The following is a 21,574-nucleotide window of genomic DNA, read 5'->3' on the forward strand; positions in this document are numbered from 1 at the left end:
AAAATTAATTATTTTATTTATTTTAGATTTTTATACAAATGTTTTATTTTTAAATGAAAAAATCAATTATTTATATATTTTGTCTTATACATACAAATAAATATTTATCATATTTATAAATACTCATGTACGACAATAACATCAAAATTAAAAGTTATGTTAGCATCATAAGTTGTAATAAGGGTAATAAAAAGTTGAGTTGTATCAAGAAATTAAAACAAAATACTGAGGTAATACTTTTCATGTAAATATTATTGTATTTTGTGAAAATAATATGTAGAATTTTAAACCTAAATATAAATGTGAAATATTTATAGCTATTTTTTGTCATAATTTATTAACATACAATTATCTATGAAAAAAAGAAAGTTATTTACTTATATGAAAATAATAACAGTATTTTTATAATTTTCATTTAATTACGCTTTTAAAAAAGTAATATTATTAATTTTAATGTTAGTTTTTTCTTCATGTTTTTATTAAATAATTAATTGTACTTGTAAGATTTGACAATTCGTTTTTGTTTAACATTTGTTTTTTAAAAGTTAATGTTTATCTTTAGATAAAAAACAAATCTTAAATAGGGAATTATACAAAACAAATGTTAAACAAAAACGAATTTTCCTATTTATCTTTTATAATTCTCTATCTTTAGTATGAGGAAATTACATGTTTACCACTTTCATGGTACCACTTTTCATTTTTACCACCATTAATGAGACATTTCAAAAATACTTTCTTCATTAAGTGCCAAAAGACTCTTATATCCTTGTTATTTATATATATAATAAATTATTATTTAAATAAAAAAAATAAAAAAAAATTTTACATTTTTTTATGTTTTCTAATTATAGTTTTTCAAATTCGAACTTTTTTATAAATTTTTTTTTTTGAAATTTTTTTCCCGAATTTTTTTTTTCAAATTTCTTTTTGTAAAACGAAAATTATGTTTGAAATTATTTTTATATATTTTTTAAGTATTTAATTATATATTTATTAGAATCATAAATTTTACATTCCAAAAACCTTACCCCACCCTTCAACTCTAAACCCTAAGTCTAGATTAGTTAACCCTAAAGGTATAATTGTATTTTATCCTTCATTAAAAGTGAGAGTAAAAGTGGTTAGTGCAAACATGAAAAGTGGTTAGTGCAAACATGTAAAGTGGTACTATGAATGTGGTATTTGTGGCAATTTTCCCTTTAGTATCTCCTAAAACAAACATTATAATAAAAATAATAATAACAATAATAATAATAATAATAATAATAATAGTAATAATTATAATAATAATATTAAATAATATTTATAATTAATTTTTAAGAAAAATCGTTTTTATTATTTTAAAATATATATTTTTGATTATGACATAGTTTAACACATATCACATTTTTAAATATATAACTACCTTGTGTCACATTCATGTTAATTAGTAATTTTGAAAAACCAAGCTCAATATAATCTTTTATAATTATATTTTCTTTAAAAATTTTGAAAAGAAAATTATATTAAATAATATTTTGAAAAATTACTACTAAATATTTTTTAAAAGATCGTTTTTACTCTTAAATAATTTTTAAAAGTAGTTTGGGGAATTGCCACTAATACAACTTTCCTAATACCACTTTTCAACTTTACACTTTTCAATTTTACCATTAAAATTTTAATTGGCAAATTACTTTTATACCCCTAACTAATTAAGCCTAAGACTAACTCTTCTCTCTTACATCTCACGATAATTAAATCTCATCATCTCACAAATCGGCAACGGATTCCGGCGGTGACGAGTTCTCCGGCGAGATTGGACGACTCTGCAGAGTTGTCCGGCGAGATCCGACGAAGCTACGAAGAGATCCGACGAAGCTACGGTGAGATCGTACGAAGCTGCGGCGAGATCCGACGAAGCTACGACGATCTCTCTCACGACGCTAAGAAACACTAACAAAGGTTAAAGGATAATAGATGTTGATTTTCGTCTCTTTCTGTAATTGTAGCTTTTGTTTCTCAAAATTGATATGTTTCTGCGAAGGAAGACAGAGTTTTTCTCGTGAAGTTTTCAAATCTCAAATTTATAAAATCTTATAAATATTTATTAGTGAAGAACGTAGTGCTTATGTATTATCGTTTTTGATATGTCTTTGTTGATCTTTCTTGTTTTGAGATTTTTTTTGTGTTGAATATTTTCTATTCCTTCCTTGATCCCTATATTTCTTATAATCAGGTTATAATGATTGAACCAACGACGCTCCAGTGACCATATCCAATTACTCCGACCAAATCTCGCTCCGGTGAACACGATCGACAAACTTAAAGATAGTTTGTGTCAGTGGATTTGATTTCCGAGTTCAATTGAGTAAGTTAGTTCAATTGAATCTATATAAAACCCCAAATCTAATTGACGTGTTTGAACTTTGAAGTGCACATTTCTGAGTTAAATTACAGTGAATCTTGTTTTGGGAAGTGGGTGCTTATGCGTAGGAATAATATGTGATTGGGTTGTGTCCAGATTTTGAAGATCGACGAGGTTGGTGAGCTGTTTGAAAAAGTATGAGGGACTCAGAACAAGAACGTGGTTTGTGAGATCAAAGAATTGCAGATTTATAAAGCTTTATAAAAGTTACAAAGTTGGCTTCTTAACACCATCTTCTCTCTCATCTTCTTCAGACATCTCTTATACTAAAACAATCGTATATCTCTCCTAAGACTTGCAAAGTTGAAGAGGTTAGTTGGACATCTAAGTGAATTTGGCTGCAATTGTTTTTTTTTTTTTACAAAAGAGAAGAGTGTGATGTGGAGAAACCTTGATGTTCTCAGATTATATTTGAAATGACAACTTTTTTGTTGAGAACAAGGAATTATCTCTAATGTTCAGATGAGAGCCTTATATAGTCATTTCAACTCATAGTCTTGCTCTTTCCATGAAATGGCCTGTTATTATGTGGCTAAGTAATTGAAACTACTCATTTTTACTACATTTTGTTTCTTGTAATAGAAATCAAGCTTGGTTAGGTTGACGTTGAATGGTCTAGATTTTGTGCCAATATTCATGTGACCAAATGGGTTACATGAAGGGAACCTTATACAGAAGAGAGAACAAGAAGAGAAATAACACATTGTATCCAGAATTCAAGTAAAGAAACATGTCGTTCATATGTTTTTAGTGTCTAAATTATGAAGGTAAATTAGGATTCCACATCAAATGATTAAAATACAGACAAAATATATACTTTATAAAGTCATGAACAAACAAATTGTTTACATATCCTCTATAAAAAGTTTATAGATTCTTTATAAATAATTTATGTACTCTTATAAATGGTTTATAAAATTTATGTATTGTTTTTATAAACATTTATAAATGATTTATAAACAGTTATTAATTATTTACAGATAAATCCTTATAAACTATTTTACATACTCTTATAAATTGTTTTATAAGCCTTTATAAATAGTTTATAGACTTACAAAAAAATTGTAAACCTTTTTAAAAGGTTTATAAAATTCAGAAATTGTTTTTAGTAGTTTTTATAAATGATTTATAAACTCTTATTAATTATTTATATATCCTTATAAACCCTTATAAACAATTTTACAAACCCTTATAAATTGTTTTTATAAGTCAGAAATTGTTTTTAGTAATTTTTATAAATGATTTATAAACTCTTATTAATTATTTATATATCCTTATAAACCCTTATGAACAAATTTACAAACTCTTTTTAAAATTTTTATAAAATTCAGAAATTGTTTTTAGTAATTTTTATAAATGATTTATAAACTCTTATTAATTATTTATATATCCTTATAAACCCTTATACACAATTTTACAAATTCTTATAAATTGTTTCTATAAGTCCTTATAAATTACTTTAGACTCTTATAAATTATTTAAGAGACTTTCTAATTGGTTCCTAAACCTATAAACCTTATAAATTGAATACATAACCCATATTAATTGTGTATATACTTTCTTAACGTTTTTATAAACAATTATAAATGATTTATAGACTTTATTAATTGTTTTATAAACATTTATAAATGGTTTTGAGACTCTTACAAATAATATATAAACCTTTATAAATAGCTTATAAACTTTTAAAACTGTTTTATATATTTTTATAAATTATTTATAAACTTTTATTTTCTCTTAAGCTTTCTTTTCTCTTCATTTTTATCTTCTTTCATGTGTTATTGCCCTACATCATATGCTGCAAAAAGTAAAACCACAAATCCTCGTTCTCCTTAGCTTTTCTTCATTTTATATCCTTGTTGAACTAATTGCACAACACTGTAAAAATCCATGTCATCCAAGATCAGGATGTGTTGGGGTCACCAAATGTTTGTATTCCTCAGAGAATCCAAATAATGTATTAACCACAAGATGTAACAAAGAAAAAACAACGTATTATAAGTCTCTCTAATTTATAAATTTATAAACCCCTATAAAACTTCATTTATAATCTTTTATAAAACACTTAACATTATTGACCAAGACACCGATTGGATAATCACTTTTGGATTGTCTAGTGGTTCTGTTACAGCTTCATAAATCCTTGGAGGCAATCATGGAGATGTGCAAGATTCATTACTGTCTAACTGCAAGACGAAATAAAATGATGATGTTAACTTTTAATCGTGGTCTAAAGATACCTTATCCAAGCATAATGTTCATGTATTTCGGTAACAGTCTTACAAATAACACATCACAAGACTTCTCGAGTTCACACGTTTATATGTTGTTCTATAGACATATATGATGAATTCTTGTTTAAGAACTTATTTTATAAAACCTTGTAAATCGTTGAGCTGTACTATCAACAATATCCTAAAATACAAATTTATAAGGGGTTATAATTCCTCAATATGCAGTGTACTATCGGAAAATCTCTCTCTTAGCCGGAACTATTCAGATGACAAGTCCAAATCAACCGTATTCTATTTTTGGATAAACAGAAGGAAGAAAATCCTAAAATTACTTGAAACCCAAATTTATAAAGGATTTTAAGTTGTCAAAAAACTCAATGTTCACTATCGAAACTGTTTCTCTTAAATCGACATGTTCAAATGAGAAGTCTAAAAAAAAATGATATGAAGTTAATAAAAGGATGATATGAACTTCTAATCATGGCTTAAACATACCTTATCCAAGCATAGGGTTCGTGTATTTCGACCTATGTTACATGGAAACGGAAGCGGGTACGTGGAAGCGGAAGCGTAAGGAAGCGCAGAAGCGAGATTTTTTAAAATATTAGGAAGCGGGTACGTGTTGGAAGCGTATATCCATATATACATATATATATATATGCAAAATTGTTAAAAAATTAGGACTAAAAATTATATGATTTAAATTTGAAATAAAATATTTATTCATTTATAATAATTTTGAAATGATTTTATATTAAAACTGTAAAAATACACATAAATTATGTTTACAAAAAATATTATATTAATTATTTTTAATACTTCATAAATAATTGACACAATATGTTTCAATATGTGCTATATCTTTAATAAAAAATCTCAATGCATAAAGATAATTTATAGTATTATTTTTGATATTTGTATATTTATAACTCAATATTCATTACTATTAAATTTTTTTATTTTATATAGATTAAAAATATAGATTTATATTTTATTGATATACATTGTATTTTTTTTTAAAACGGAAGCGAGATTCCAAAACGGAATCATAAGCTTCCAACAGGTTTTTAAAGAGAATATTTTAGAATCGTTTTGGAAGCAAGATTCCGCAAGCTTCCACAAGGTTCCGATTCCGATTCTGGTTCCGAAGCGGGAAGCGGACGTCCGATGAAGCTTCCGTGCAACGTAGATTTCGACAACAGTCTTACAAATAATATAGAATAACACAACACAAGACTTCTTTAGTTCACACATTTATATGTTGTCCTATAGACATATGCGATGAACTCTTGTTAAAAAAACTTCTTTTATAAAATCTTGTAAATCGTTTAGTTGTATTATCAACAATATCCTAAAACCCATATTTATAAAGGGTTATAATTCCTTAATATACAATGTTCACTATCGAAAAATCTATCTCTTAGCAGGGACCATTCAAATGACAAGTCCAAATTAACCGTATTCTATTTTTGGATAACAGAAAGGAGAAACCCCTAAAATTACTTGAAACCCAGATTTATAAAGGGTTTTAAGTTGTCAAAACTCAATATTGTTCACTATGGAACTTGTTTCTCTTAGATCGACATGTTCAAATGAGAACTCTAAAGCAAACTTTTTTGATTTTTTGATAAGAGAAAGAACAAAATCAAATATTTACTCGAAACAAACAAAAGAATACAAGAATTAGAGACATACGAGTTGTGAATCTTGAACAGGAATCAACATTTGAAGGCTTTGAATCACGATTCTCTCTAATCCGTTTTCGTCGCCGGTTGTGTGAGAGAGAGATGGCGGATCTCGATGGAGACGGCGGATCTCGACAGAAACGGTGGATCTCGACGGAGACGGCGGATCTAGACGGAGACGGGGGATCTCGACGGTAAGTCCAAGATAAGATGGATCTCAAAAAGAGAGAGGAAGAGTCGATGATTGAGTAGAAGATAAGGTAAGGGTACTATTATCTTTTGTTCATTATTGAAAATGATATTTATGAAAATATCCCTAAATTGGTGGTAAAATTGAATAGTGGTATCAAACAAAGTGTAAAAGTAAAATTTTCCCAAGTAGTTTTCAAAATTCGTTTTTATTATCTTATCATATATATTATTAATCAGTATATATTTAAACACATGTCCCAACATTAGAAGAAAAATTATTATCAAATAATATTTTGCAATTATATTTTGATCAGTATTTTAAAAAAGCAAAATTAATATTAACTAGATTTTAACCCGCGCTTCAAAAGCGCGGATTTTTTTTCCGATTAAGAATATTGTTTGATATGAATTATTATTTTGGTTTTGATATTTTGAACTATATTATTAAGTTATAAAGTGTTATTATATCGAAAAAGTAAAAGAATTTTAGTTTAAAATTATATAATTTATCAAATAGTTTATTTTAGATTTTATATGTGTATTCTTATGTTACAACGTCATCGTTGCATTTTGTGTGTATTTTGTAAAAGTTATATTTGTTGAGTTGATGAGACAAAAAATTTACTAGACAGATTTTGGGCTAATCTAATAGTATATATATTTAGAATTTTTAATAGTTTTAGCAGTGTTTTCATACCTGAACCAAACCTACAGTCTCATAAGTAAATCAGGTGATTCATATAAATCTGGTCTGAATTTTGTTACAACCAATGTTTTTAAACCCGACCCGGACACTGAACCGGATAGCTTACCGGGTTGCTGAGTCACTGGGTCGACCGCGGGTGAACCGTAGGTTAATAAATTAATTAATTTATTATATAATAATATATCAGTTATGCAAATAAAAGTATAGAAACTAAAGTTTAATATTTTCTATCTTTTTAAACATAAAATAATAGTTTGGATATGTATATATTTTATGTTTAAAAACATTTAGAAAATACTCAACTTTGGTTTTTATATTTTTATTTTCATTTGACATACAAAATATCAAAAAAATAGTTTAGACTATTTAAAATTTTCTCTGACAAGATAGGAGTTATGGCATTTAAAATAAATCAAAACATAAAATTTATAAATATTTAAATATTTAAATGTGAATAATAAATTAAACTACAAATACAAAATAAACCAAAAGTAAAAGATCATTATAATAAATTATCGATAACAGAAATAAACTAACACCAAATAACATCAACTAATTTTGGTTCTCTCTACCATCGTTTACTTTATTTTCTTCAGGTGACATAGTGCAAATCTTCATCAAAATCAAAAAATCACAAATATAAAAGTGAAAAAAGAAAACATAACTTATTTTTTTGTCAGTACCTAACTTCTTAATTGGAAATTTAGAATATCAAACAAAATTAAAAACAAAAAAATGAAGTAAAAGTTATTTATTGACTCAAAACCTTATATATACAAATTTGATAAGAGTCGGTAAAAACGTAAAAACTATCATTAACCCTCTATCCAATATTGGTTGACCCGATAAAATCCCATATAAATTGGATGATATTTTTTTCAAAACTCAATTCAAACTTTTGAATCAAGCTTTGAAGCACGGGATTAATACTTTTTCAAAAGAAAAAAATCTTGTTTAACTTAGGTATTCCAAACCTAGTGAAGAGTTTATACCAATCTCAATATGTTTTGTATCTAATATATGATTGAATAACCCGCGGAAACCTACAAGCTTAAAACTCAAATAATATAAATATTAATTCTGGACCTAATTATATTTGTAAATTTGTTTTGTTATTTAAATTGAATTACAAAAGTGGACTTATATTTGAGCATCTTTTACACTAAACATTATTTGTTGCCCAAAAAAAATACTAATCACTATTTTGGATTTTAGTAATTGTGCTTCATAAGTAAAAATCAAGTCAATTTATTTTTTTATAAAAAAAAGAGAGAATATGGAGCAATATTTTCTAAATTATTTGTATTTTTTAATTTTCCATAATATAGTTTAAGTGGTTGTATATGAATTATAGTAAGAACTCAATTAAATAAGTTGGCCTGAGGATAATTTTTAACTAATTTCATATGCATTTTCTCAAATTTGTTCAGTACTTATATGTTAATATCATTTTTTATGAACTGAAAATACTATAATATACTACTATATTTGATCGGTTCTATAGTAAAATATGATTTTGTGATAATTTTTTTATCATACTTCATTAACTCATTTTTTTTAAAATACATGTATTACTTACCAGACTATTTTAATTCAAATGGCATGTATTATTTAATGGTGATATGCACCATACCATTCGTTTTATATAGATATATGAATTTAAGAATTAAAATAAACATTATATAATATATATGGTCACATACATAATAGATTAGTCTATGGATCCACGAGTTTATATATTATTACATCAAAAAAATGTTGGTTAGTAAATCGTATATGGGATATCAATAACTAAATGGAAAAATTTATAATAAAGGGGTGAAATTTATAGAAGGAAATATAGTAGTTACCGTAAATATAGGAGTGACACACTTATAATATCTAAAGAAAATCAGAAAAATTTATGAAAATATATTGTTAGGAGAAATTTAAGTAGGACCATGAAATTATTAACTCTTAGGAAATAATCCAAACAACCTTGTATAAGTAGATTTTTCAGGACTGCTTCTCTTTTAATAGAATAGATAATATGTATAATAATATTTTAATAAACTTCGTTTTTGTTAATATCTTAGTATATATATATTTTTAATCATGAGATAGATTAACACATATCGCAATCTTAAATATATAATTGTCATGTGTCGTGATCATATTAATTAGTAACTTTGAAGAACCAAGTTTTATATAATAAGATACTAGATTTTGGAATTAAATAATTTTTATATAAATTTGTATATAATTTACTGTATAGGTCCGGACCCAATTTACCACTTTTCTTTTTTACCACCACTAAAGAGACATTTTCAAAAATACATTATTCATTAAGTGGAAAAAGACTTTTATGCCCTTGTTATTTATATATATAATAAATTATTATTTAAATTAAATAAATAAATAAATAAATAAATAAATAAAAAATTTATGTTTTCAAATTATACTTTTTCAAATTCGAAAATTTTTAAAATTTTTGTTTTTGAAATTTTTTTTTTCAAATTTCTTTTTGAAAAACGAAAATTATGTTTGAAACTATTTTTTTTTATATATTTTTTAAATATTTGTTTATATATTTATTAGAATCCTAAATTTTACATTCCAAAAACCCTACTCCACCCCCTCAACTTTAAACCTTAAGTCTAGAATAGTTAACCCTAAGGGGATAATTATCTTTTGTTCTTCATTAAAAGTGATGGTAAAAATGATTAGTGTAAACATGAAAAGTGGTACTATGAATGTGCTATTTGTGGTGATTTTCCAAACCAAAATTGAACAAATGGTGTTACAAAAAAAAAAGCAAAAACCGAATGGGTATTTAAGTTTTTAAAATACAAATTATATATTTACAAATATTAATTATATTTTAATTACTAAATAACCAAATATCCTAAAATATAATTTATAAATTGAACTACCTAAAAATGAAGGGCAATTGTCAATAATAGCACATTTTCAAGTTTATGTCTCAAAAATAGCACTAGAAGGAGAAAGTCACAAAAATTACATTCATTAAAGGATAAAATATCCCTAATACCCTTGGTTTAAAATTAAATAAACAAACAAAAATAAATAAAAATAAATAAAATAAAAGTAAAATAAAAGAAAAAAAGAAATGTTTTTATAGTTTCAGATTATATGTTTTCAGATTCGAAATTTTTATAATTTTTTTTTGAAATTTTTTTTTCAAATTTTCTTTTTATAATTAGAAAATACTTTTTGAAACTGTTTTTAAAATTTTAATTTTTTAATTTAGTATTTATTTTTTATAAAATTTTAAACCATAATTCCAAAACTCCACCCCTTAATTCTAAACCCTAAGGTTTGGATTAATTAACCCAAAGGGTATAAGTGTATATTTACTTCTTTAATGAAACCTATTTTTGTGACTTTGAGCCTTGAGTGCTACTTTGAGAACAAAAACTTAGTTTGGTGCTATCCTAATCTTTTTCTCAAAAATGAATCACGTAAATATGTTTTATTTGAATGATTTAAAATTATCCAAATTATCTGACATTTTTTATCGAACAACCTTAATTACCCGATATTTAAATTGAAAAATCTGAATTATCCAATGTTCTTTTCTTCTATAAATTTAAAATTACCCAAAAAACATAATCGAAAACCAAATTGGGCCCTACTTTTTGGATATTAGTCGGTTTCCAAATTTTCTCCCAAACCGTTCCAAAATGTGAAATAACTAAACTGAAACATAACAAAATTTTCTATATACCTGAACAATTTCAATATTTCTAAAACCAAAACACAAAATATTGAAATACTCAAAACAAAACCGAATGACGAGGACTAATAGTGCATCTAAATTTAAATAATGTGAATAAAAAATTCTACTTTTACAAATTATTTAACTCATTTTAGTAGAGGTAACATATGTGATATATATACATGGACTAAGATATAAGCAGTGTTCTTATATCCGATTTGAACCTGTGGTCGAACGGATAACTCGGTGACCGTATATAATTCAGTTTTCATTTAATAAAAAATTTATTAATTAAAAATACGATAAAGCCTAAAACCCTATTATTAACTTGTGAACCAACACTGAGTGATCCTATAAAAACCTAGATAAATATGATAATTAAAAAAAAACCTTTTCATACATTTTTTAATAGTACATAAAATTGAATAAACTATTTAATTTTTCTTATATGGTAAATGCATTGTATTTATGTTATGCATTTTAATTTATATATTTTGTAATGATTTTTTAAGGTTACATTTGTGAGTTTTGGAACAAAAGTTATTAGTAAATAGAATATAATTTAGTTCACTATAAATATTAAACATATTTCTACAGAAATTAATAATTTGTTTTATATGGAAAAATCGTTTGGATTCGTTTTGGTTTTTATAAATTGTTGACAAAAAAGTAGAAAAATGATTTGTTTCTAAAAAGGTAACGTGGAAACTCCCTTCCCCTCCCTCTCTCTCCCCCTAGTCTCCTCCAGACCACCGTGAAATTATCAACAGAGAGAGAGATGGGTGTGGATTACTACAACATACTGAAGGTGAATCACAGCGCGACGGATGATGATCTCAAGAAAGCTTACAAGCGTCTGGCCATGATCTGGCATCCCGATAAGAACCCTTCCGCGCGGAGGGACGAAGCCGAGGCCAAATTCAAGCGGATCTCTGAGGCCTACGACGTTCTCTCCGACCCTCAGAAGCGCCAGATCTACGATCTCTACGGCGAGGAAGGCCTCAAATCTGGGAAAATCCCCAACTCTTCTTCGTACGAGGCTTCTTCCTCTTCCTCGCGACCGCCGCACTTTTTCCACCACCATAGGCAGCATCCTCCTAACGCCGCCTCCTTCCGTTTCAACCCTAGAGACGCCGAGGATATCTACGCCGAGATCTTTGGATCTGAAGCCCCCGGAGGACATAGGACGTTTAGGGATGGGAGTTTCAGGAACGCTCATAGCAGTGAGCTTAGGAAGGCTCCAGCCGTTGAGAATCCGTTGCCTTGTAGTTTGGAGGATCTTTGCAAAGGTGTCAAGAAGAAGATGAGGTTATCTAGAAATGTTTACGATGCTTCTGGGTATGTCTTCTTCTCTAGTTGGGTAGTAAATGATTGTTCTTGTTTGTCAAAAATTGAACTTGTTGGAATTAAAAAAAAAGTTAATTAGTTGGAATGTGTAACACTCCCCTAAAACTAAACTCTTTGGATGTGACTTTGTCACTTGTGTGATTGTTTAGGCAAATACTAGCAAAAATTGATCTTGTTGGAATTAAAAAAAAAAGGTTACTTTATTTGTTGGAATCAAGCGGTCAATTTCATGACAATGTGTAGCTTTCTAACATTGCTAAAACTGAACTCTTTGGATGTTACGAGGCAATGATTTGTGTGATTGTTTAGGCAAAGGTTAACGTGTCCTCGTAATACATTTTACCTATAAAGTGCTTTAGGTTCTTTCCACAGATCCGGTTTTTGCAGTTTACAGCTGCAGGAACTTGATTTTATGTATAATGAGAATAGATGATAGCTTGCACGTATCTGTATGTATTTTTTGGGCTCATCTTGCTTCATATATTTGTTTCTTTCTCTATTGGAACTTGAAGAAGAAGCGATTGTTGGGGTTTTCGTATAATAGCTCAAGAATGTAGCGAAAGTTGTCGTATTACCTCCTTGTGTCCGCATACACAGAGGTGAATTTTTATCTTGTTTTATCTCAGTACTGTTATGATTCGTGTTGTTTGGTTGTTGCAGTAAAATGAGGGTCGTTGAGGAGATATTGCCCATAGAAATAAAACCCGGGTGGAAGAAAGGCACAAAGCTCACTTTCCCTAAGAAAGGCAATGAAGAGCCTGGAATCATACCTGCAGACATCATCTTCGTTGTTGAAGAGAAGCCACATCCTCTTTACAAGAGAGACGGAAACGACCTTTTGGTCAACCAGGAGATCACTCTGCTTGAAGCACTAACCGGTAAGACCCTCGACCTGACCACGCTTGATGGAAGGAGTCTCATGATCCCACTAACGGATATCATCAACCCCGAGCACGAGATTGTTGTTCCAAACGAAGGAATGCCCATCTCCAAAGAGCCTGGTAAAAAAGGTAACCTCAGGTTGAAGCTTAACGTGAGATATCCGTCTAAGCTGACAGCGGAACAGAAGTCCGAGCTGAAGAGAGTTCTTGGTGGGGTTTCATGAACAAGTCAGATGATGATGATGAATGTAGATAGCAAAAGTAGAGGAGATGATGTAGATTGTGAATGGTAGGAAGGATTCTTCTAAGTGAGGGCTTGGATTTGAAAGCCGAAGAACAAACACACGCTTTGCTTCTGTCTTTTCTGTTTCTCTTGTCTGAAGTTACACTGTTCTGTTTTCCTTTTTTTGTTAATTTTATTTATTTGATTTGGTTTTGAGGCCTTTATGTGATTTATGTGACTCCAAACATTGAGGTATGCTTTGTTACCTATTTATCTTATTAATAAGAATCATTTGTGCCCCCACTATCATTTGTATCTACTAGGTCTGGCAAGTGGAATAGAGATCTAAGTTCGAGTCTGAAGCCAAAACCAACAAGAACCAACCTAAAATGGAAAGTCAAGGACTCATTCAAACAGTAGGAAAAGTGATGTGAGCTAAGTCACTTGGTCAACAGTACAGACTAGGCCCTAAAAGAACACTTTTCTAGCTTACTATGACCATACTTACATGCACAAGCCAAGACGGCCACAAACCGCTCATTCGACCCAACTTCGGCAACTGAAATTCAGGAAGTGGAACAGAACAACAAGTATATTTATTCATGGGAACTGCGAAAAAAAAGAGTAGTAAAACTCAATGTACACTTTTTTGTGACCAATATATCGGCTTCACTCTTCTTACAAACACTTGTAGATGCAACGTTATAGGATTCCAAAAGTGGTACTTCAAGGAGGAAAAAAACTATTGATGAAAATGTTTTTAAGCAGTCTTGGAGACAGGGAAGAGCTTTTCCACCATGTTGTTTGAGAGGATTCTGTTTGGGTCCAGCTCCCTTCGTGCTTTGTTGTATGCATCCACCGGGAATCTTTTTCTGAGTCTTTCTTGTAGGGCTTCAAGTTCCTCTTTATCCTTTGGTATCTGCTTACATAATACATTTTAAGCACTCAATATTAGAACAATTGCATTACAGACTTCCTTTGCTTACTTTTCAGGACAACAATTGCATTACAAGCAGAAAAGGTAGTAGGATACAGAGGGTTTCTGTCTAAGTCTAACTACACTATGAAATTCTATAAAGGTGAGTGAATCAGAAGGATCATCTACAATTACCTCAATTTTAGCCCAATGTTCATACGCAGAATACTGATCCCACAATTTTGCCTGTGTCAAATGTCTATAGTGGAAAAATTCATCCGTGATGTCCTTTCTCTGGCGAGGGTCTGCTGTCGGGAGATACATGATTATACCAACCTGACACAAAAAAGTAATGTAGCATATTATAAGTGTATATGGCTAGCAATGGAGAGAGAGAGAGCGAAAACAGGAAAAAAGTCAATGCTGGAACAAGATTGGTCAATAGCAAGAATCTACCAAGTTAAACAACAATCAATTCCAAAAATTCTCGTTTATACTTCTTTTCACGAAAGTTAAAGAGGGAAAAAAGGAGTTACCCATGAGAAAATGTCATCCTCGGCAGTGCTGAATGCAGGACTCATAGGGCTCTTACTTCGGCCTGTCCAACGCTGCTCTATTGGAGAAGGTGCTGGTATTGCTTCTTTTTCTATCAACTCTTTCAGCTGTTCTATGTACTCAAGGTCTTTCATGCTAGGCTTAGCAAGAGTTCCAGCAGGAAAACAAGTTTCTGATACCCACTGTTGACCACCACAGTCAAAGCCCAGGATTTCATCACTCCACCCTACTCTGTATCCTTCTGATTTTTTCCAAAACTCAGCCTCAGCTTGATTCACTTTTCCAACGTGAACGTCATTGAGAGGATCTAGGGCAATCAGCTTATCTCTCAACTCTGTAAATGAAAGCTCGTTAATGTCTGGCTCCCTGCTGTCAGGAGTCTTCTTACTAGAGTCCTGGACCCTAATACATCATAGTGGAAAAATACTGATCATTTAGTGTTGTTTCCGCACTAGAGGAAGCAACTTGGGCATAACAATACCTATACTTCACAATGCTCTCTCTATAGAGGTCACGGACATGCTTTAATGCTTCATCGGTAGTGTACTTTGGTTTGTCCTTAGGTGCCCCACTCCATTTTGATACAGGATTGCATGTTACAACCACAACTGTATCAGTATAAGGAATATACAGGTACTTCACATGCTTGTTTGTAGAGAGCAACTTTCTAAACAGCCAGAAACAAAAACAAAAACAAAAGTCAGGAAAACTTCCACTCTTATGAGATCAATTTGGTCCCATATTTGAGGTCGATCTTTGCCAAATGATAGAAATGCACTATGCTGGGGGCAGTAAGTCAGTAACTAGAAGGTGAACAGAACTTAAAGCACTTGCATCAAGGGTGAAGATATACTATTAGTATTATGATGATCAGGTTTTGTATGATGGGCAGACTAGGATAAGGAAAGTCAGCAACACTTAACTTGTGATTTTTCTTGATCTCTTCCAAGGTGGAGACGTAAGTGTGCTCCACAAGCTCCTGTCTTTCAACACATTGGAGGATGACCTCAGCAACAACTCCAAGTCCACCAAGGCCACATCGAGCTAGATGAAAGAGCTCTGGATCTTTATCCTTAGAAAGCTGAATAGTTCCCTTAGCAGGAGTGACAAGCTTCATGCCAATCACTTGCTCATCGATAGGAGGCAATCTAGCACCTGTCCCATGTGCCCCAACCTGAACATAAAACACAAAAAAAAACATAAAAAGCCTAAACCTTTTAAAAAAAGGGAAGTTGCAGAAGAAGAGTGTAGAAACCTGAATGATGCCACCAATCTGCTGCTCTCTAATGGAAGCAAAGTTCTGGAGAGTGAGACCATACTCTTGAATGGCGTCAACAAGCTGCTGAACCCTAATCCCAGCCTGCACACGGACTCTCTTCTTCTCTTTATCCACCTCGAGGACCTTATCCATTAGCGCCAAATTCACCATCCCCGACCGAGACAAACCGATCCCATTGGGTGAAAGACCAGATCCAACGGGTCGGATCCTGTTCTTCTTCTCATGAGCTTCCTTGACGAGAGCTTCGAGATCAGCGAGAGTCTCCGGCTGGTTAAAGTTCCTGGTCTGGACCTCGTGAGTACCACTCCAGTTAGAGACCGTGTGGAGATCTTCCGGGAGAGGAGCGTACCGGAAGATTTGAGCCTTCTTGTGTTTGGCGTTCTCGGGGAAGGGGAAGGAGAAGTAAGTTGCGGCGCCGGAGAAGAGAGCCAGTGCTGCGTATCCGGCGTACTTACGGAACTCCTTTTCTGAGGCGGAGGATGAAATCGGAGGCGGCGGCGGTGGAGGGGGTGGAGTCAAGGTCTGACCGGAAGTGCAGAGAGTGCGGAGAGGGGGAAATGGTGAAGTTGGGGTTCGAAGCGAACGGGCGTTGGAGGAGCGGCGGAGGAGAAGTGATCGGAGCATTTTTGTTTTAGTTCAGGCGATCTGAAACCTGAGCCAGCGAAAGGTTTCTTTCTGTACAAAGGATCGGGTTTAGGAGATTTACGAATATTTCTAAAATGTCCTCAAGTTTTAACTATTTTCTTAATTTAAGCCCTTGTAATATCTTTATAAGACATTAGCCCCACAGGTTATGATTTTGCAAACAAATGCAAAACCAACCATAACCAGATTCTCTGTATTTTTCTTTTGTCCCACGTGGGAATTGAGACGCACCCTTAGACCACCTCCATCGGGGGATCCTTAAAGAGAGTTTCAACCAAAAGTAGAAAAAAAATAAATGAAAAAGGCAAAAAAAAAAAAGGACCGCGTCTTAAACTGGGCATTTTAGAGCAACTCCAATGGTATTATCACCATTGGAATCCTTAGCATTAAAATAATATATATTTTTTTTTAAATAGTTAAGGACTCTAAGCATTAATGTATGTCCAATGGTGTTATCCGAAATGGAATCCTTAGATTTTTTTTTTTTTTTTTTTTGAATCTTTAAAATATTTTAAATTTATTTAATATAAAATAAAATTTTTCATTTATTGAAAGACTAAATGTAAACATACAATAACTAAACATCTTCATCATTACCAAACTTGTTCCAAATGTTTTGAATCAAATCATATTTCAATTGTGCATGTATGTGCGGGTCACGAACACGTCGCCGTATGTCAAGCATAGTACGGAGATTTGAAGCCGCGGGAGAAAATGACATATCCACCTGTGAACTTCTACTCGAGGCTCCTTCTTCAAACTCTGATGTATCATATTGAGTATATCCATTGCGTTCATTTTCTACTATCATATTGTGTAATATGATACATGTTCGCATTACCATCCCTATTTGTGTCTTATCCCACAAAATAGCCGGGTTTTTAACTATTGCAAATCGAGCTTGCAATACTCCGAAGGCACGCTCCACATCTTTTCTGGTTGATTCCTGAACTTTTGCAAATAACTCGGCTTCAGGCCCTTGAGGGTTTGATATAGATTGGATAAATGTTGCCCATTTTGGATATATGTCATCTGTGAGGTAGTATGCCAAATCGTACTGGTGTCCGTTGACCTCATATTGTACCTTTGGAGCTCGACCTTGTAAAATATCATCAAAAACAGGAGACCGATCGAGAACGTTAATATCGTTTAATGTACCTGGAGGACCAAAAAAAGCATGCCATATCCAAAGATCTTGTGAAGCTACGGCCTCCAAGACAATTGTTGGCTTTCCTGATCCACGTGTGTACTGTCCTTTCCAGGCGGTTGGGCAATTTTTCCACTCCCAATGCATGCAGTCGATGCTTCCTACCATTCCCGGAAAGCCACGAATCTCTCCAATATCGAGTAGTCGTTGGAGATCCTCTGGAGTGGGCCTCCGTAGATACTCTTCTCCAAATAAAGATATTACGCCTTCTGTGAAATTGCTTAAACATGAAAGTGCTGTGCTTTCTCCAAGTCGGAGATATTCGTCAACGGCGTCAGCAGCACAGCCGTAAGCAAGCATGCGAATTGCCGCCGTACACTTTTGTAGTGGAGATAGACCTAACCTCCCTGTCGCATCTCTTCTTTGTTGAAAGAATTGAAAATTTTCCGAGAGGCGATCGACGATACGCATGAAAACTGCCTTGTTCATGCGGAAACGCCGTCTGAAAAAATTTGGGGGAAATGTCGGATTTTCACTAAAGTAGTCGTTCCATAGTCGGGTATGGCCCTCTTCGCGATTGCGTTCGACATATGCACGTTTGCTCTGTTTCTTAGTTTGGTTGTTCGCAATGTTGTTGTATGTATCTTCAAAATATTCATCGACAGCTTCATCCAAAGCCGCATTCAATCTGCAATCGACTTCATCTTCCATATTTGGTTATCCCTTTAAAAAAAAAAAAGAGATGAAACAATCCATAATTAATTAAATTATTAAATTCATTTTTTGTAAAATTGACTCAAACTAGAAAAATTCATTAATTAAACATTCTAGTTTTGTATCTGCCTTATTAGAAAAAATTGACACAAACTAGAAAAATTGACACAAGTGATGAAACAATCCAAAACAACTGATGGAAAAATTGACACAAACTAGAAAAAAAAATAATGATGCGATAAAAAACATGGACAAGTGATGCGATAAAACCGACCAAGTGATTATCTAGTTCTTATATGAACATAAATTGGAGCTTAGATAAATGGAGTTAGAATTTAAATTGGAGTTAGAATATAAATTGGAGTTCTTTAACGTGATGATCAAGTTCATTAAAGTGATGATCAAGTTCATTAACGTGATGCTATAAGAAAACGACCAAGTGAAGCTATAAAAAAACAAGTGATGCGATAAAAAACATGAAATGATGCGACCAAGTGATTCGATAAAAAACAAGTGATGCGATAAACAACATCTACTTCAAGAAACAGAGAGCTTACAAATGTAGATGATCAAGAGCAAAGACAACAAACTGAAAGCAGAGAGATACAAGTTGTTTGAGAAGAAGAGTAGTAGAGTTACAAAGCCGAGACAACATAGTTATAAAGCCAAGGGTTACAAACAACCCGTGACTTGGTTCACATGAAAAGAGTCGCAGAAACAAACAAAACACACAGCAGCTTTCCAGACAACCCGTGACTTCGCTCACATGGGCTTGTTCTTCACCTGAAACACGTAAAAAGAGATTCGTAAGCATGAGTAAAAAGACAAGTAAACAACAGTAAGTAAGCGTTAACAAACCATCACAACATCTGAGACATTAATTTCATTTTCAAAGCTATTTCCATCTCAGTCAGTGGGTCGGTTTTAGCAAACAAGCTTGCAAACAAACTCTGATCTGAGATTTGCTTTTTGGTCTCCATCAAATCTTTAAGTTGTCCTAATTCTTCTTCTTTTCCTAATTTCTTCCTCTTACCAGCAGCCTTAGCTGCCTTCACTCCTATGGGTCTCTCTTGTGGCTCTGTCACTGACCCTCCCGCATCTGAAGCACCTGTTTTGCGCTTGTCTTTCCCATTGTCCTTCCCGAGAGAGGTGGAGCACCATTTGACATCATGCCTAAGCTCTCTCCAGGCATGTTCCAAGTTGAACTTAAAGCCCTTGTCATTGAAGAAGATCTCCAATGCAGCCTTCATCACATCGTTGTCATTTTGCCCGCTTCTCTGCTCCCTCTGTGCCATCTCGTAGCTACCACAAAACTTACACACCACATCGTTGATCCTGGCCCATCGTTGCTTCACTTGCCCTAGTTCGCGGGGGATTGTACCAACCAGTAAAGGGCTGGAGTTGTAGTCGTCTAGTATCCTCTTCCAGAACGCAAGGCCTTTCTGTTCGTTACTGACTATTGGGTCTTTGCTCGTGTTGAGCCAAGCACCAATGAGGATTATATCCTCCTTTGGTGTCCATTTTCTCCTCTCTTTGACCGTAGCCTCATCGGAACATTGGGTGGCTACCCCTTCGCTGCTAACGAACGGAGGTTCCGATGAGTCAAGGTCAATAACCCCTTGGCTCGCTAAAAGGTTAATAAAACTTGTGGAGGAGTTTGCCATTTAGGAAGAAGACTATGTTTTACTGGACTCTAAGCAAAGGGGGTGGCTCTAAATAAGTAGTTAACAAAGCCTATGTTCTACATAAATGAATTTACTTCTAGTAGGAAAGTGTCTTCTCATTACAGGTAAAGACGCCTAAATGCAGTTAGGCACAATTAAAGACGGGTTTACTTTTCATTTATAACATATCAAATCACTTTCGAAATCACAACAACAAGTTATACTAGTTTGAACTCTAAAGTTGAACTATAAAGTTTCAACTATAAAGTTCAACAATAAAGTTTGAAAAACTATCTACCTAGAGTTTTAAAAACTATCTAGCTAAACTATATTGCTAAAGTTACGCAAATACGTTTACAGACTAACCTTCGAATGGCTGCTCTCAAGTTCATTCAGACGCAAATGCATCATCTTCACCTGCTCCTGAACATATATCAGACAAACCAATCTTTTTGTTACACAGGTTGCGTTACAAACAGGCACAAACATGTTACAATTTATATTTCCACTCACCTTAAGCGCCTCGCATTCTCTCTTCAACTTTTCCTGCTCGTTGAATATTTTTTTGAACCTCTCAACCTCTTGTTGCATACCCGTAACCCATGGTTGCCTGAAATGCATCCCGTCGTTCTGCCAAAACATAATTACCATTATCAAACTGCACATTCATTTCAAAGAAGAAGAGATTTAGTAAGAGAGAAAACTTAATACCTCGAACTCACGGCAGATGAAGTATCTCTTCCCAGGGAGGTAGTCATATGTGTCGTCTTCATCAACGACTTCCTTCGTCAGTGATCCACAGGGGCAGAATTGAGGAATACCTTGTTGCGCATCTGAAACGGCATGAAGCATGTTGTAGTAATCTTTGCGGGCTTTCATATCTCTTAATTCTTCCTCCATTTCAACACCTGCAACAACAAAAACTAATCGATTTAGAAACTAAACCCAAGACTTAAATCGATAAAGAACTCAATCCACTCCTTAATAACTCAATCCCGACCCTTAATAACGACGAAAACAACAACTAACCGACGCGCGGTGAACAAATCTTGAAGAAAACCCTAATTCGAAAAATCCCCAACTCGATTTGAGAACCGAAATCAATTAAAACCCCTCGATAGAACCCTAATACCAGATGAATCAACATGCAACAACTCCAAATGCCAAAAAAAAACGAGAAACCTCCGATTTACCTTCACCCTTCTCCAGTCGCTGAATCGCCTTTGATATCGCGAGAGCGCTTTTTTTTTTTCGTGAT

General features: G+C 32.5%; 4 protein-coding genes and 1 long non-coding RNA gene across 5 annotated transcripts; 1 reads left to right on the top strand and 4 right to left on the bottom strand.

The window, feature by feature from the left end:
• Nucleotides 1–4,321: 4,321 nt before the first annotated feature.
• LOC125610306 lies at nt 4,322–7,521 on the bottom strand. Its single transcript, XR_007340365.1, has 2 exons — nt 6,340–7,521; nt 4,322–4,596 (listed from the first exon to the last, which is right to left on the bottom strand). It is a non-coding gene; the product is annotated as an uncharacterized LOC125610306 (long non-coding RNA).
• Nucleotides 7,522–11,614: 4,093 nt separating this feature from the next.
• On the top strand, nt 11,615–13,702 carry LOC111198620 (dnaJ homolog subfamily B member 1-like). The gene is made up of 2 exons (XM_022687393.2): nt 11,615–12,283; nt 12,953–13,702. Exons 1-2 carry the CDS (start codon nt 11,724–11,726, stop codon nt 13,395–13,397), a joined length of 1,005 nt encoding a protein of 334 aa, XP_022543114.1. The 5' UTR covers nt 11,615–11,723; the 3' UTR covers nt 13,398–13,702.
• Nucleotides 13,703–13,970: 268 nt separating this feature from the next.
• LOC106410745 (L-galactono-1,4-lactone dehydrogenase, mitochondrial) lies at nt 13,971–16,824 on the bottom strand. The gene is made up of 6 exons (XM_013851333.3): nt 16,123–16,824; nt 15,791–16,041; nt 15,349–15,534; nt 14,849–15,269; nt 14,508–14,648; nt 13,971–14,315 (listed from the first exon to the last, which is right to left on the bottom strand). Exons 1-6 carry the CDS (start codon nt 16,768–16,770, stop codon nt 14,157–14,159), a joined length of 1,806 nt encoding a protein of 601 aa, XP_013706787.3. The 5' UTR covers nt 16,771–16,824; the 3' UTR covers nt 13,971–14,156.
• A 29-nt stretch (nt 16,825–16,853) lies between these two features.
• On the bottom strand, nt 16,854–18,914 carry LOC125610308 (putative nuclease HARBI1). Its single transcript, XM_048782648.1, has one exon. It carries the CDS (start codon nt 18,647–18,649, stop codon nt 17,369–17,371), a length of 1,281 nt encoding a protein of 426 aa, XP_048638605.1. The 5' UTR covers nt 18,650–18,914; the 3' UTR covers nt 16,854–17,368.
• Nucleotides 18,915–19,512: 598 nt separating this feature from the next.
• Nucleotides 19,513–20,316, bottom strand: LOC125609933 (glutathione S-transferase T3-like). Its single transcript, XM_048781550.1, has one exon. It carries the CDS (start codon nt 20,314–20,316, stop codon nt 19,513–19,515), a length of 804 nt encoding a protein of 267 aa, XP_048637507.1.
• Nucleotides 20,317–21,574: the final 1,258 nt, after the last annotated feature.

The sequence above is a fragment of the Brassica napus genome, chromosome A6, assembly GCF_020379485.1.
Source record: "Brassica napus cultivar Da-Ae chromosome A6, Da-Ae, whole genome shotgun sequence".
Classification (NCBI taxonomy): Eukaryota; Viridiplantae; Streptophyta; class Magnoliopsida; order Brassicales; family Brassicaceae; genus Brassica; species Brassica napus.